This window comes from Danio aesculapii, chromosome 22 (genome assembly GCF_903798145.1).
Source record: "Danio aesculapii chromosome 22, fDanAes4.1, whole genome shotgun sequence".
In the NCBI taxonomy this organism is placed as follows: Eukaryota; Metazoa; Chordata; class Actinopteri; order Cypriniformes; family Danionidae; genus Danio; species Danio aesculapii.
The window spans coordinates 21,957,348-21,971,903 of record NC_079456.1 but is presented as its reverse complement, the minus strand read 5'-3'; the positions used below and the strand labels follow the sequence as shown (position 1 = coordinate 21,971,903).

The window sequence follows — 14,556 nt, the reverse complement described above, 5'->3', positions numbered from 1 at the left end:
CATTTACTGCCATTACAAAGCTGGTAAGGATCAGGATGTTAATTAATATACTGCTCAATTGTGTTCATCTGCGTATGACAGAAACAGATTTGAACTCTTTATGCATTCCTTGTGTCTTTAGCAACCTAGGGCTTGATTTACTACACGCAAACTAATTCAATTTTGAAAATCTAGACATCTTCATAGTAAAACTAATGTTCTGGTTAAGTCAACGAACATGTAATGTGAATGACGAAACATTCATGCATTCAAGCAAGGATTAAAATGTTAATGCTGGTTGCTTGTAAACTGTATTCCTACTGTTCAGTATGATTACTACTACAATATTACACTTCTTTTTAATATAAGGTATGGAGCCAGAACGGTCTCAAAAACAATACATTTACAAAATATAATTCAAACAACCACAACTCAAGTCACATTTACAAAATCCAGTTTGTAAGTTCACAACTAAATTTATGAATCCAGAAATCCAGTTAGTAAATTAAAAACATGATTCATAAAGCCACAAATCTAGTTTATAAGTTCAAAAATGATTAAAAAAAATACTCAAATTGAATTTGCTAATTCACAAATTGTATGATGTACAAAATCCACTTTGTAAATTTAAAACACAATTCATAAATACAAAACACAATTTAAAAATATCAAATTCAATATATTTTTGCCAAATGAATTGAGTTCGTGTATTTTTGAATCGAGTTTTTAATTTATGAATTGAGTTTGTATATTTACAAATCGTGTTTTGAATTTACAAAGTGGACTTTGTACATCATACATATTATTTTGTAAATGTATTATTTGAGACTGATCTGGTTTTATTTTTATATGCTGCTTAGAAGACAGAAGACGGCTCAAGTACAGCTCCACCATTGTTCAAAGTAAAAAAGGTCATCTTTATGATCTTAATTTGAATAAAAGTTCTATATTTTTGCTGTATTTAACATATACCAAACTACTTCCCTATATTCTTTCACATTTTGTGAATAATTTCACCCCTGCTATAGTTGCCAATCATAGAAAAGGGCAAAGGCATTTTATTTAAAGACACTGGCTTCGTTATAAATGAAGAACACAGAGAAAATATGCATTTTTATGTTTTTTCTTCCTTTTAACATTTTTAAATACATTATTTATTTATTAATATTTAATTTTAACATTTTAGAATTGCATTTTTATTAATTATTTTATTAATTAACTAATTTGAATTTATTTATTTATTAATTAATACAATTACTAATTATTTATTTTATTTTTTTATTGCTGTACCTTTTGCATATTTGTATATATGTTTTTCTGTATTGCTGTACAGCCCAATATGTGTTAGTTTTATACATGTTATTTTATTTGCCTTATTATAATATATTTTTTATTTGTGGTTTGCCCTCAATATTGTTTTTGATGCAAGAATAAATAACTGTACTGTACCATTCAGAGAGGAACTAAATGAACTACTTTTGTTTTCTGCTGATAGATTGGAACAGTTGATTCTTTGTATTTGATACTGTAACTCTCTGACTAATATGCATCACTAAAACAGAAACTAAAACTATATAAAAGAAGGGAATACAGCACTGGAAAAACAGCTAAACAATAACTGAATTTTCTCTGTGAACTATCCCTTTAAGCTTTCAACACCAGCTCTATTCTGGCTTCTTTTCAGTTGTCAGTTCATACGGGCCGAACCCACAACGATCATGTTCTGTTTCTCCACCTCTAAAGATGAAAATGACATGTTCTTGACTTTCTTTGTGGGCTTTTTTTTGGAGAACCATCATAAGTGTTGCGAAAATACAACCTTGTCGCCCCTTAAGTGAGAGTTTTGAGGGCGGTCTGTCTGCCGGCAGCACTCCCTGAGCTATAGTTTTGGCAAGGCCGTCTGACTCATTTGGAAGCAATGTGCTGCGCGTACAACCTCACAGGAGTCTTGAATCCTACATGAAGAAACGTCCCCTCCTTCCCTCTGATTTCTTTTAGCATACACCAGAGTCTATCCGTCCTGGCCCTCTACCTCCCCACGTTAATGCTAGCACGTGATTTATGCACTTGGAAGCCAGACATTCATAACACCGCGTGGGAAACAGGTTTGCTATTGCGCTAGTAGTGTTTAGCTTTAAAAATAGCTTCTGAGCTAAATGGAACAGCGTCATTATGTTAATGTGCTCAAGTTGTGACCAATTTTAGAACAATTTTGTTGATGTTGCAAATTGCCATTTTAACAAAGATGCATCTAAACTAGATATGGAACATAAAAGAAATATTCCTACATTCTACAGTTTTAGGGGAAGTTTAGGAAAACTTGAGGGAAGTTGAGGGAAAGAGTTTAAAATCCTGTACACGGCACTGTAAAACCCAACAGTCAACTTTATTAAATAAAATGAGTGTAGTTAACTCCAGATTGACTGAAAGTTAATTCTACTGATTTGAATAGAGTTTTGAACTCAGTGTTGAAGTTAATGGGTAAACTAAATACCTTATAAATTCAACTTAAATGGAGTAAGTTTACAGTACTCATATAGATTAGTTTAACTCAAATGGTTTGTAGCAATCTGTTTCCTCAAACGGTTTGAGTTGCCGTAACTTATTGGGTTTTACAGTACTCGGTTGGTTTAAATTCCCTTCATTTATTGGGTTTACTGTGCTCAAATTGCTTCATTTACTCAAATGGATTAAGTTCACATACTCATTAGGATTAGATTTTGAATTTAAATGGTTGTTGCAATCGGTTTCCTCATATGGTTTGAGTTACCTTAATTTATTGGGTTTTACAGTGTCCTGGTTGCACTGGTGCGCCTTAGGTAGACCAGCACAAAAATTAGGTGCGCACAAGTTTTCAACCAAACCGCATTTAACACCAGAGTACTACAAGTTCACTTATTTTATAATTACTATTTCTTATTCTTCCTCTTAAAAATAAATAAATTAAAAAATAAATAAATAAATAGCTATACATAATCAATATTGACTTTTAAATGATTAACTAACAATCTTTTCAACAAAGTTCTTTATTTAAAGCACAATTCTACAAGGTAACTTATTACAGCCCTTCACCATCTCTGATTGGTATAAACTACAACATGGGTCTATGTTGAACCACAGACGGAGAGACTTTGATTTCACTTATTCTATTTATTTATCTTTAATTGCAGTGCAACCTCAGAGGTTTTTTTGTCGCACCATTGAGAAATTAGGTCGCTCGATTATGGGAAAAATCATAATCCCGATTATTTTATTCATAATTGTAATCCTGATTATTCATAACGATTACAGTTGAAGTCAAAATTATTCGCTCTCCTGTGAATTATTTTTTTTTTTAAATAAATATTTCCCAAATGATGTTTAACAGAGCAAGGAATTTTTCGCAGTATTTCCTATAATATTTTTTTTCTTCTGGAGAAAGGCTTGTGTTATTTTGGCTAGAATAAAAGCAGGTTTAAATATTTTGAAACCTATTTTAAGGTCAATATTATTAGCCCCCTTAAGCAATATATATTTTTGATTGTCTGCAGAAGAAACTACTGTTATACAATGACTTGCCTAATTAGCCTAATTAAGCCTTTGAATTGCATTTTAAGCTGAATGCTTGTATTTTGAAAAATATCTAGTAAAATATGATGTGCTGTCATCATAACAAAGATAAAATAAATCCGTTATTAGAAGTTAGTTATTAAATCTAATATGTTTAGAAATGTGCTGAAAAAAAAATCTTTCCGTTAAACAGAAATTGGGGGAAAAATGTAAAGGGTCGCTAATAATTCAGGAGGGCTTATAATTCTGACTTCAACTGTATATATACACGGTTATTTTCCTTCCTGTAAATAAGGGAAATAAATACAATTTAAAAAAATGAAACAAACTGTGAATCTTTACTGTAAGAAAAAAAACAAAAAACTTTAATTATAGCTACAAATGTCCTTCAGTCAAGGGCAGTGAGTGATTTTCTCCTTTTGTTGTTTGATGATGTTGTTATTGATAAAAACAGTCGGCAGCAGGAATATTGCGTGCGGTCACTTTAAGAGCAGTACTGTTCTGATTTATGGTTTCACTTTCACATGTCTTTTGATTCTCAACTCGTTTGTTTACTACACAAATGAGGGTTAATATGAATAATCACGAAACACCGCATTTTGACACCTATTTGACCATTAAAGCGCTCACATTAAGATGACTCTAGATGTGTGCTCTGTTCGTCTCTGAGGCTGAGCTCACACACACAACAGCATGCGGTCTCATTTGCGCTTTTAAAAACATGAATGATTGGAATATACATCATCCCGTGCTCCAAAAGTTACATTACAGTACATGCTTTTAGTAATGTTCACGTGAAACTGAGCTTTGCAGAGCAACAAAAGTGTACAACTGAAAAGAGGGCTGTACAGTATATGATGCAATAATCAATTATCTCGATTAATGTTTTTTCATAATCGTTAGAAGCCAAAATTGAAATCGAAACCGAATTTGATTAATTGCACAGCCCTAGCTAATGGTCTAAACTGATTTAATTATTTATGGTAAGCAAAGCTAAAAGTGCTACGGCCAGACCTGGAGATCAGCTGAACGAATTCAAAAATGGTAAACCTCAACTGCTTAACTCTATGGAAATTGTAAAAAAAATATATATATAATAATAAAAAAAAAAAAAAAAAAAAAAAGTAGGGTGTATAAACTTAAGGCCAAAGTACGAACTTTAAAAAAAAATCCAGTTTCACTTTTACTTGCATAAAATTTGACTTTGACTTGTGGCTACATAGTTCTGTCAATATTCAATGGCTGATTATACAAAAAAAAAAGAGAAAAAAAAAGTCATAAATTCCAGCATACAGAGAGCAATACAAAACTTAGCCTGTGAGCTATAAACCAAGAACCAGACTGTGTTTGTATGGATGGAAAGTTTACTTAGACTGAAGAAAAAAAGAAGCAAAGGGTGGTGGGCCGGATTGAATGTCAAATACAGGGCTGAGAAAAGGATATTACTGCACACAAAACATTTAGAGAAATTCTCCAGTAGCTGAACTCCACTGGAGTCTGGGGCTTTCTGACTTTGTCTTGTTGATAGAGCAATATGAGAGGCTGATATTTATTTGAAATAATTCCACCTGTGCTTGAGCAAACTTTCTTTCACTACTTCAGGGCCAAGTGTGTCAGATTTCCAGGACTTTGAGCTCTCATTTATCTCTTGCGCATCAATCAGAAACCAAATTACTCATTCATAAACATATGAATCTATGGGCGAACATGAAATAAGACACTGATAAAATGTTATTGACCTTTACAGCTGGGTTAATTGAAAAACAGGGCAATGAAAGCGACACAGAAGTCTAGAATATCTGCTATTAGTCTGAATGGATGAATATAGATGACCAAGACTACAACCAGTAACAATCATGCTTTTTTTCTTTTGCAGAATCTTACGTAGTCACGTTATTCGTAAAAATGCTTGACAAACACATCTGAAAATATATTGATTTGATTTATGTACATGTTCGCATCTAAAATACATTTAATATATAATATGTTTTACTTTTACAGTACAATGTTATTTATGTAAATTTTCAATATAAATTTTTGTACTTTAAAGTACTGTAGTATTTTAATGTACATTTTTGAAATTCACAAAAAGTGAAAATTAATTTCAACTTATTTGCAGTTAGATCCCAAGAAACAATTAAAATTTAACGACGTTTTAGTAATCTTCTTATGTGATGTTTTTTATTATTACTTTTTACTTTACATGATGTATTTAAGCTCTTAATGCATGATGTAACTACAGAAACGTCAAGTTTTAAATAGGAAAATTGCCAAAACTCTTAACATTTTTGAGTGAGATGCTAATGGTGTAATCGGATTCAATGATTTATGCTAAGCTAAAAGCGCTCCTGCCAGACCTGGACATTATTTCTTACTTTTAGCTGTTTTTATGTAACTTAATCATGTTTTATTTCAAATTCAAGTACAATTCATAATTTTATATTTCTTAGCATTTTCTTTAGTTTTTATAAGATTAATTTTTTCAAAATCAGACATAAATTAAATCGAGATAATTCTGCGATATTGTCAGCTGTTTGCATAACTTTCTGCTACACGTGAAAGCATGTGAAAATACCACATGTAAATGAAGTTTTTTTTTTACCTAGCTCACATTATAAGAGTGCTTGAAATAAATCTGAGATAATTTTGTAAGTTGTGTGATTATTCAGCTTGATCTCATGAGGAAACGTAACTATTTTACGCTTTGTCAGTTTAGTGGATAATTCGTAGGAGCTCAGTCGTATGACAATATACGATTTTTAAAAGGAGGCGTGGCACCCTACCCCGCCCCTAAACCCAACCATCATTGGGGAATGAGTAAATCATACTACATAGTATGAATCATATCCTAAATTAGGGATGCTCATTTCGGTTTATTTTACCAACCAATAGCTGCAAATCGTTAACCGAATATGAGCCATTAACCGTTAACAGAGAAATATTAAAATATTACTTAATAAAAAAAAATGTTGACGTGTCTATTTTGTGACATTAAATATTTTAAAATACTGATTTATTTTAACATGTGAGCAGCATACAGAACATAACAGCATAGAGAAACAGCACAGCACAGTTTCCGACAGCACAGAACAAAAAAAAAAGAATAAACTAAATAAAAATAATAAAATAATAGGTGCCCTAGATATTTTTCACTGAAATTACAAATTTAGATTACAAAATGAAAACACTGACTGAATCCTTTTTAAGAACCGGCATAGGCTGTTTTTCCCAATCATGTTTTTTTTCTTCCGTCAAATAAAAATATCAGCAATTAAATAGATCGCTTCACTGAAAATATGCATTTAATTATTGCTTCGTTGTTATGGTCACAAAACTCCTTTCAACATTTTTAATAGAACTCGTTAGTTTAAAGATTACGTCATAATGACTTGTTTGCCCCATCTCACTCGTGGTTCATGTGTGCGCGCTGCCAGGGCGTTAGAACCTTAGGGCTCGTATGTTGACTATTGTAAAGTATAGGCTACTATAGCATATAACAATTTTGTTGTTTAAATATGATACTGCATAAATTTGCATACATATTTTATAAGCTATAAAATGAATGCCTCAGTTTGGTGGCGAGTTATCATTACGAAAAATTCAAGAAATCATTAGATTTGTTTGATTCGTAGATTATGTAGGCTATTTTAAACATTTATTTTATATAAGAACTATAAATAACAAATTTTCCAAATGGAAAAAAGGTTGGTTTGTTGGTTGTACACTAAATCATCAGTAGCCTGTTTGTTAAGTTTATGATGCGGCTCCAGACAGCACAGAGGCAATCAGCATCAGTGCTGGTCAACTCGGGCGCATAAGCAGCTGTTAGTAAACCATTCAAAAAATGACTCTCAACGCAAAAAGCGTGTTCGCTGTGACCAGCCCCGTACGCAGCCAAACTTTAAAAATATATAAAATAATTTTTTTTTAATTGTTTAACTGATACCATTAATCGGTTACAAACACACCATTTTGGTTAACGGTTAATCGGTTATTTTGAGCATCCCTAGTACGAATTCATACAAATTAGCAACAAAATGAAAAAGTTACGAATTGCGGTGAAACAGCATTGGATTATTAGTAATATTGAATCACCGAAAGCATTAAAATCGTCGCAGTAAAACTGCTATGGAGATTTCAAGGGTTTCTTCCTAGTGGGTATATATCATTTCTGCACAAGAGCACCACCTGGCTGTTAGAGGAGACTTACTACTGAACACAGAACCGCGCTTCCCTGACAAGATGTGCATAACAATCACAGTTTGCGATTTCATTTCAGTTAATCGCTCAGCCCTACAACGACTAGACAAGATATTATTGTGCATCCCAGACCACAATATGTACATATAACTACTAATAAAGATGAAGGCACTTGTACTATGGTAAAAGTGAAACTAAAGTTGAAGGATGATCCCTAGGGCAAATTCAAGCCTCTGTGAAATCCAATGCTGGAGGCTGGAGAACGCAGGCACAATAAAGGACTTCAAAGGGCAGGTGCAGAAACTTCATCCTCGACCGGTGACCTCATGCGGTTAAGGAAAACAGGCTCAGATGCAACTTTTCCAAAAGGAAGTACTGGTCAAGATGATTCACACTCACTTCAGCACTGAAGCAAGTCAAATCTTTCCGTAATGGATACATGTGCCTATGTTAGGACTTTCACGGTCATTGAGTTTGTCTTGGTTTGCAAGCAAAGTCCTAAAAAAAGCCAAAAAACGCCAAAAGAGGAACATTTCTGTGGGACTACGGGCTGCCAAACACTGTGGGAAATACTGACAGGCTTGGATCACATTTCCATAAACAAATACTCAGCTTCCTGAATGTGTGCACAAATCCTGCAAAATCCAGGAAAAGAAGCGAGAACGAATGCAACCAGGCTTGTAAACACACAGAACACACCTCCAAATACATATTTAAACATGAAAAACGTCTAGAGACAGGACTCTCACCCATGATTACAAACATACTTGATGGTTTGAGCATTGCCTATAAAATCTATTGTAAAGCATGTACTTTTCCAGTACATAATATACATAAAAACAAGAAAACTAGTCAACAGACTGGTTGAGACGGCATGCAAAGCTTATTTATTGCGAAGGTGCAAAGTTAAAGCAGTTGTGTGAAGTTGTGCGGAGAACCACAAACAATTGAAGTTAGTTTTATATTCACACATTCATACATTTTACGTTTTTCAAGAGTAGGGCTGTGTGATTAATTGAAATCAAAACGTAATCACAATTTGAAATATTGCGATTAGTTAAATCGCAAGAGGCTGCGATATGAAATATGTATTATTTAATTTCCCCCACCCAAAGCAAATGCGTGACTGCCGTCTTACTAGCGTGAGCACACTTTCGTTCTGTGCAATCAGAATTGTACAACCAAACTATATAGACGCTCACCATAAAAAAAAATTTTAAAAAGAAGAAAAACCAGAAAGCGTGATAATTGATAATATGGGAATTATTTGATTTCATGCACTAAACAAAAACAGGTCATTTTTAAGAACAAATTTGTCCCCACAACCAGAGCTGGCCCCTCCCTATAAGTGACTGCTTAGGACTCCGCCGCCACTAGAGGGCCCCAACAAACCGCTAGCGGACAGAGCAGTTTACTTGCTGAAATCGTTTTTATTTGCATTTTACAAATTATCTCCATCGACAGTGCTTTAGTACTGAATTATTTATAATTTCTCACTGAAAAGAAAAAAATCTAGATCTTTACTGAAGTTGAAATTGTTTTCATGTGAAAAGTCATACGATCAACAGGAAGCTGTTAAGAAAACGTATTTTACTAAAAGGCAATACTGAGCTGTCTTACACTGACAAATTTTCCACACTGGTAGTATTTTTGCTGAGATATGTTTACAAAAGTTATATTCTAATTGAATTAATCAGTTTAATATAAAGCTCTTGGCCCTGCATCTCAAATATCTGACAATCTATTTTAAAAAACTCAATGTAAGGAACATGTACGGAGACTGACTTCATGTTATTTCTATTAATATTTTTTTCATATTTACTTTATATTATTTCCTTATTGGTTTTATCATTAATGAATCGATCTTGGCATTGTATAGTTGCATAGGACCTCCAAGTGTACAAGGTCACCCTGCCTAAGACTTACAGATTATTGAGAGGAATCTTAAACCACAAATTAAATTGAATTACCAGTCAAAAAAAAAAGGAAAAAAACAACAACAATTATAGTTCAAATATTTTCCCCAAATCGCACAGCCCCCTTCAATAGTGACAATTCTATTTTTCAATTGTGACATGCTCCCTATATTTTTAACCATGAAAATTTGAATATTCTGTCTGAAATCACAAGTATGTAAGACTTCAAAACAATATTAGCACTATTTCATTGACTGTGAACATTGTACTTGGATAGTGATTGCTGGTATGCCGTCTGAAATTATATTATTAAGCAGAAAGTCTGAATGAGAGAACGCAAAACCAACTTTACCTCAATCCACAAACAGACTAAAATTGAGGGGAAAAAGCAGATAAATTAATTGTACATTATATTGTCACGATTTTTAATTTGTAACTCATGTTATTACCTGTTAAAATTAAATCATAAGGGGCCCAGAAATAAGAGCCACCCCTTTTACCAGGCTGGCTACAAGCCTGAAAGTTATACTGCATTAGTTAATATGATTCAAAGTAGTGTTTTAACTTTATTAAGACATTACCCATAATAACTTGAAATGTAAAATAGTTTGGTATATTTTTCTTCAGCTCACGGCTATCAATGATATTTGGTTTTTGGCCTCTCATATGAAAAACTTTGGCCACCCATGCTTTACACAAAGGCAAAATAAAACAAAAAGTTTAAATTAAACCTCAAATAGTTATCATTTTACTTTCCTATATGCAAATACAGTTTCATATACATGGCAAAATAAAATAAATAGCGTATACTAAATCTTTAATAGTTATAATTTTACTTCCCTATATTGAAATACAGTTCATGATAAAATCTTTTTTAATAACGTTTATCTAGTCAAAAACTCAATGACTTTTTTTTATTTGTTTTGAGTAAAGATCTAATCAAGCAACCAAAAAAAGCTAAAAAGTTTAGAAATGAACTTCAAAACTTTTAAAACGTTAATCTCACTTACCTACAACAACACACATCACGTCCACCAGGACGAAGAGTTTCTTTTTCCCCGTGTCCGACATGTTTTCTTTAGCTTCTTTGCACTTTAAAACGAGTACTTTAACGTTACCTCATTTATGAGATAATGGCAAAGGCAATCCACTTGGAAGAACCAAAACAAACGCGACCAGTATTGCGAGTTCTTCCGGCTCTGCTGTTTTACCTGCGCTGTACGTACTTCTCTTCAGCTCATAGGTGACGGAGAAACGCAAGTCCTTATCGTCTTTATATATCAAAAACTTCAAAGGGTGACAACAGATTTACGTTGGTGTACATGTTGCTTTTGTAAAAACGGACCGGTGTTCACCCCTCCAGTAGATTTTTGAGGACGTATCCACTCCTTTTCCAAAAGCACGCCAGCTGTTCCCACTCGCACTCTCGCTTCTCTGTCCACACCTTGAGCTGTGCGCGGAGTTGCGCATGCGCATAAATTGTACTTTGAGCCGAAGCGCAAGGGAATGTGCCACACATCATTTTATGGCATATCATTCCGCATATATAAACACGGCCAGTTATTTTATTTACGGTTATCTGTCACTACATCCGTTTCTGGTCATGTTGTGATTTATTTTTCTGTCTGTTACATTAACTGTAAGCAATTAAACTGTCTGTCAGTCAGTCAGTCAGCCAGTCAGTCAGTCAGTCAGCCCGCCCGCCCATCCATCCTTTTATCTATCTATCCATCCATCCATCCATCCATCCATCCATCCATCCATCTATCTATCTATCTATCTATCTATCTATCTATCTATCTATCTATCTATCTATCTATCTATCTATCTATCTATCTTTGTCCATCCATCCATCCATCCATCCATCTATCTATCTATCTATCTATCTATCTATCTATCTATCTATCTATCTATCTATCTATCTATCTATCTATCTATCTATCTATCTATCTATCTATCTATCTATCTATCTATCTATCTAGTTTTGTCCGTCCGTCCGTCCGTCCGTCCGTCCGTCTGTCTGTCTATCTATCTATCTATCTATCTATCTATCTATCTATCTATCTATCTATCTATCTATCTATCTATCTATCTATCTATCTATCCAGAATAAATCCCTGGGGACTCCATAATCCAAATTTACAATCCACATATTTTGTTCAAATGTTCAAAAAGCAGCCTGATGATCAGGAAAAATGACAAAAAAAATCCTGGTTGCCTTAATTTCTTAAGCTGAATCAAATGAACCTTATGAGTCCATAGAACTTATGTTAAAATGACTTAAGCAGCTTGCGTAACTGTTTAACAAGTTACAATGAACTAAAAACATATGCTGTCAGGACTAATAGATCATATAAATTTTTACAGTGTACATAAGCTGACTATAACAATAAAAAAACAAGCTTATAAAGATGTGGTAACCATGAATAAACAAATTATATTTACAAATGTGCACATACAGGCTTTATAACATTGTTATAACATTGTTTGCCTACTATGTTGTCAATTGCTCTGTTCCCTTAATGTTTGCTCAAACTTTCAGAGAAATGTTTTCATAAATTAAAGTTAGCTAAATGTTCAAAGCAACATTCAGCGTAGGGGTTTTTTTTGTGGTCACAAGTTCTTTGGGACTATTTTTAGGTGGCACACCTCTTAGAATATGATATATGACAAAATATAGTGCTTTAAGGAAAAACCTAACCTATTATAAATGTCACAATATAAACCCAGCTTGCACACCCAGTCCATAAAGTTTGGCAAGTCTACATTATGCTTTCACAATGTAGGCTAGTATAATTAAGTGGGCTGCTGCTGATTACACTGGAGGGAATGAAGGATGGTTTGACAGTAGTATCTGCCCTCTAGTGGACACTGACAAGACTGCGCATTAAAATGTTACAGGAGCTCGAATAAATTGATAATAGTAAGAATTTTGATTATCTACGTATATTTACATCACTTGACGATCTGGTTACAAATGAAACACAGCAAAGGAAAATATTTAAGCTTCAGTACTGAGATATGGCAAGCTGTCATCTCTGATGTCATCAGTCATTGACTTACTAGAAAAGAGACTAAATGAAAAAGATAAATGATATTAATATTTTAGAAATTAAATGTATTAAAATTAGTTATATTAGACTACCAACCATACAAAGATGCATACAAATGTCATACATTTTGGTAATTATTTTTAAGAGTAGTTACCACATACGATGTACATCATTAACTACAAGACTGCATTTGTTTTCAAATTTTTTATTATTATTTACAAAATATAATAACAAGGACAATAAATCAACAGAACAGGAGCAATAATAGATACATTGCTTTAAAAGGGTAAAGTAAGCCAAAGCAGTGTTCGTCTCCCTTTCGTATCTTCTGAACCTTCTGTAAGCTACAGACAAAACTTAAAGCCGACTAAACAATTAGCAAAACACACTGAGCTGAGCGTATAATGTGACATGGATGATGATGATGATGATGTTGATGATGATATGTGATGCTGTAAAAAATGTCCAGTCACAAATGAGGCACTACACTAGATTTGGCAGTGCCAGTTTCTCCAAACAGTGAAGAAAGATTCTGGGTTCTGTTGTGGCTTCACGCAAATGAATTGGCAGCAAAACCTGAGAAACTTAACGCAGTGAATCTGCCACTGATTTCAGGATTACATTTGTTGGCAAAAACCATTCAAAACCCCTCTTCAACACTTAGTACTGAAGTACTGACGGACTAGACCGAGAGGGAAACGATCAGAGCCCCTGAGGAACTTGTTTTTTCTTTTCTTTTCTTTTTTATTGCACAAAGAGAAGTTTTCTACAATGGGAAAGCTCGAACCTCATAACAGGTATCGCAACAAACGACAGTACAACATGACTGCATTAGTAGTTCATTCTTGATGATACGAGTAAAACCTTTTATTCTTTGAAAAAAAAAGAAATAAGCCATTTGAAAAAAAAGTTGAGAGTTTAAATGAGCTACATGCAATGAAAGAAACAAACGACTCTACAGGAACAACTATTATCAAACAGGTACCAAAACTATCCTTACTGAGACCGTCAAACATCCCGGCAGGATTTACGTCCTTGCATATTTCCAAAGAAGCCTAAAATTAGGTAGTTAAAAACACTTTCATTGCATGTAGTAATCTGACAGAGCCAGCCAGCTCCCTAAAACACCCATTTCTGATTAGTAGGTGAAAACCACATGGAGTAAATGTTGTGAATAACTTTTGAACACATTCCTTGAGGTCATTATTACACAAAACTAATTAATCAAATACATTTTCGCCTCATTTTGATTCAAACCTGAAGGACTTTCTGAAAGTTGATGTGGTCCAAAAGTTTCCCTTTACTATGAAAGCACATTGGTGTTAAAACTTAAGCACCATAAAGGTAGCATAAAAGTAATCCATAAGCTAAATATATACCATTACTATTAAAGTCAATGGGCCCAAAAGTTCTTCTTTTACATTGCACTTCAGTGGGGTCCAAAGCTCTAATATTTAGTATGGTAGTACACTTTTGGTAGAGTGTGGATTATTTTTATGCTATCTTTTTGTAATTGTTAGAGCTTAAACGTTTTGGACCCTATTTACTTCCATTGAATGGACAACATCTGCAAATATAACTCAACAGGTTTGAAACAACACAATGGTGATTTAATGTATTTTGGTCAAACTATCTCAGGCTTTTCTGCTATTTCCAGATAAGCAGCAGTTGTCATATTTTCTTAATTTAGTTAAAAACAAGCAGTTTCGAATGCGGAAAAACATTTGAAACATTCAAAAGATTTAAGGGATAATCAAAACAAACGTAAATCAAAAAAGCATAATTATTCCAAACCTGAAAACTGATGGGGTTCAAAAGTGTCTTTCTATACTTAAAATCAACAGGGTCCAAAAGTTCAT

At 33.5% G+C, this 14,556-nt stretch overlaps 1 protein-coding gene across 1 annotated transcript in view; it reads right to left on the bottom strand.

The window, feature by feature from the left end:
- Positions 1-11,089, bottom strand: part of plpp2b (phospholipid phosphatase 2b) — a 38,343-nt gene extending 27,254 nt beyond the window's left edge. The window contains exon 1 of the mRNA XM_056448183.1: positions 10,655-11,089. Within this exon, the coding sequence (XP_056304158.1) occupies positions 10,655-10,715 (61 nt within the window). The 5' untranslated portion in view covers positions 10,716-11,089. The remainder of the gene's footprint in view (positions 1-10,654) is intronic.
- Between the last annotated feature and the right edge of the window lie 3,467 nt (positions 11,090-14,556).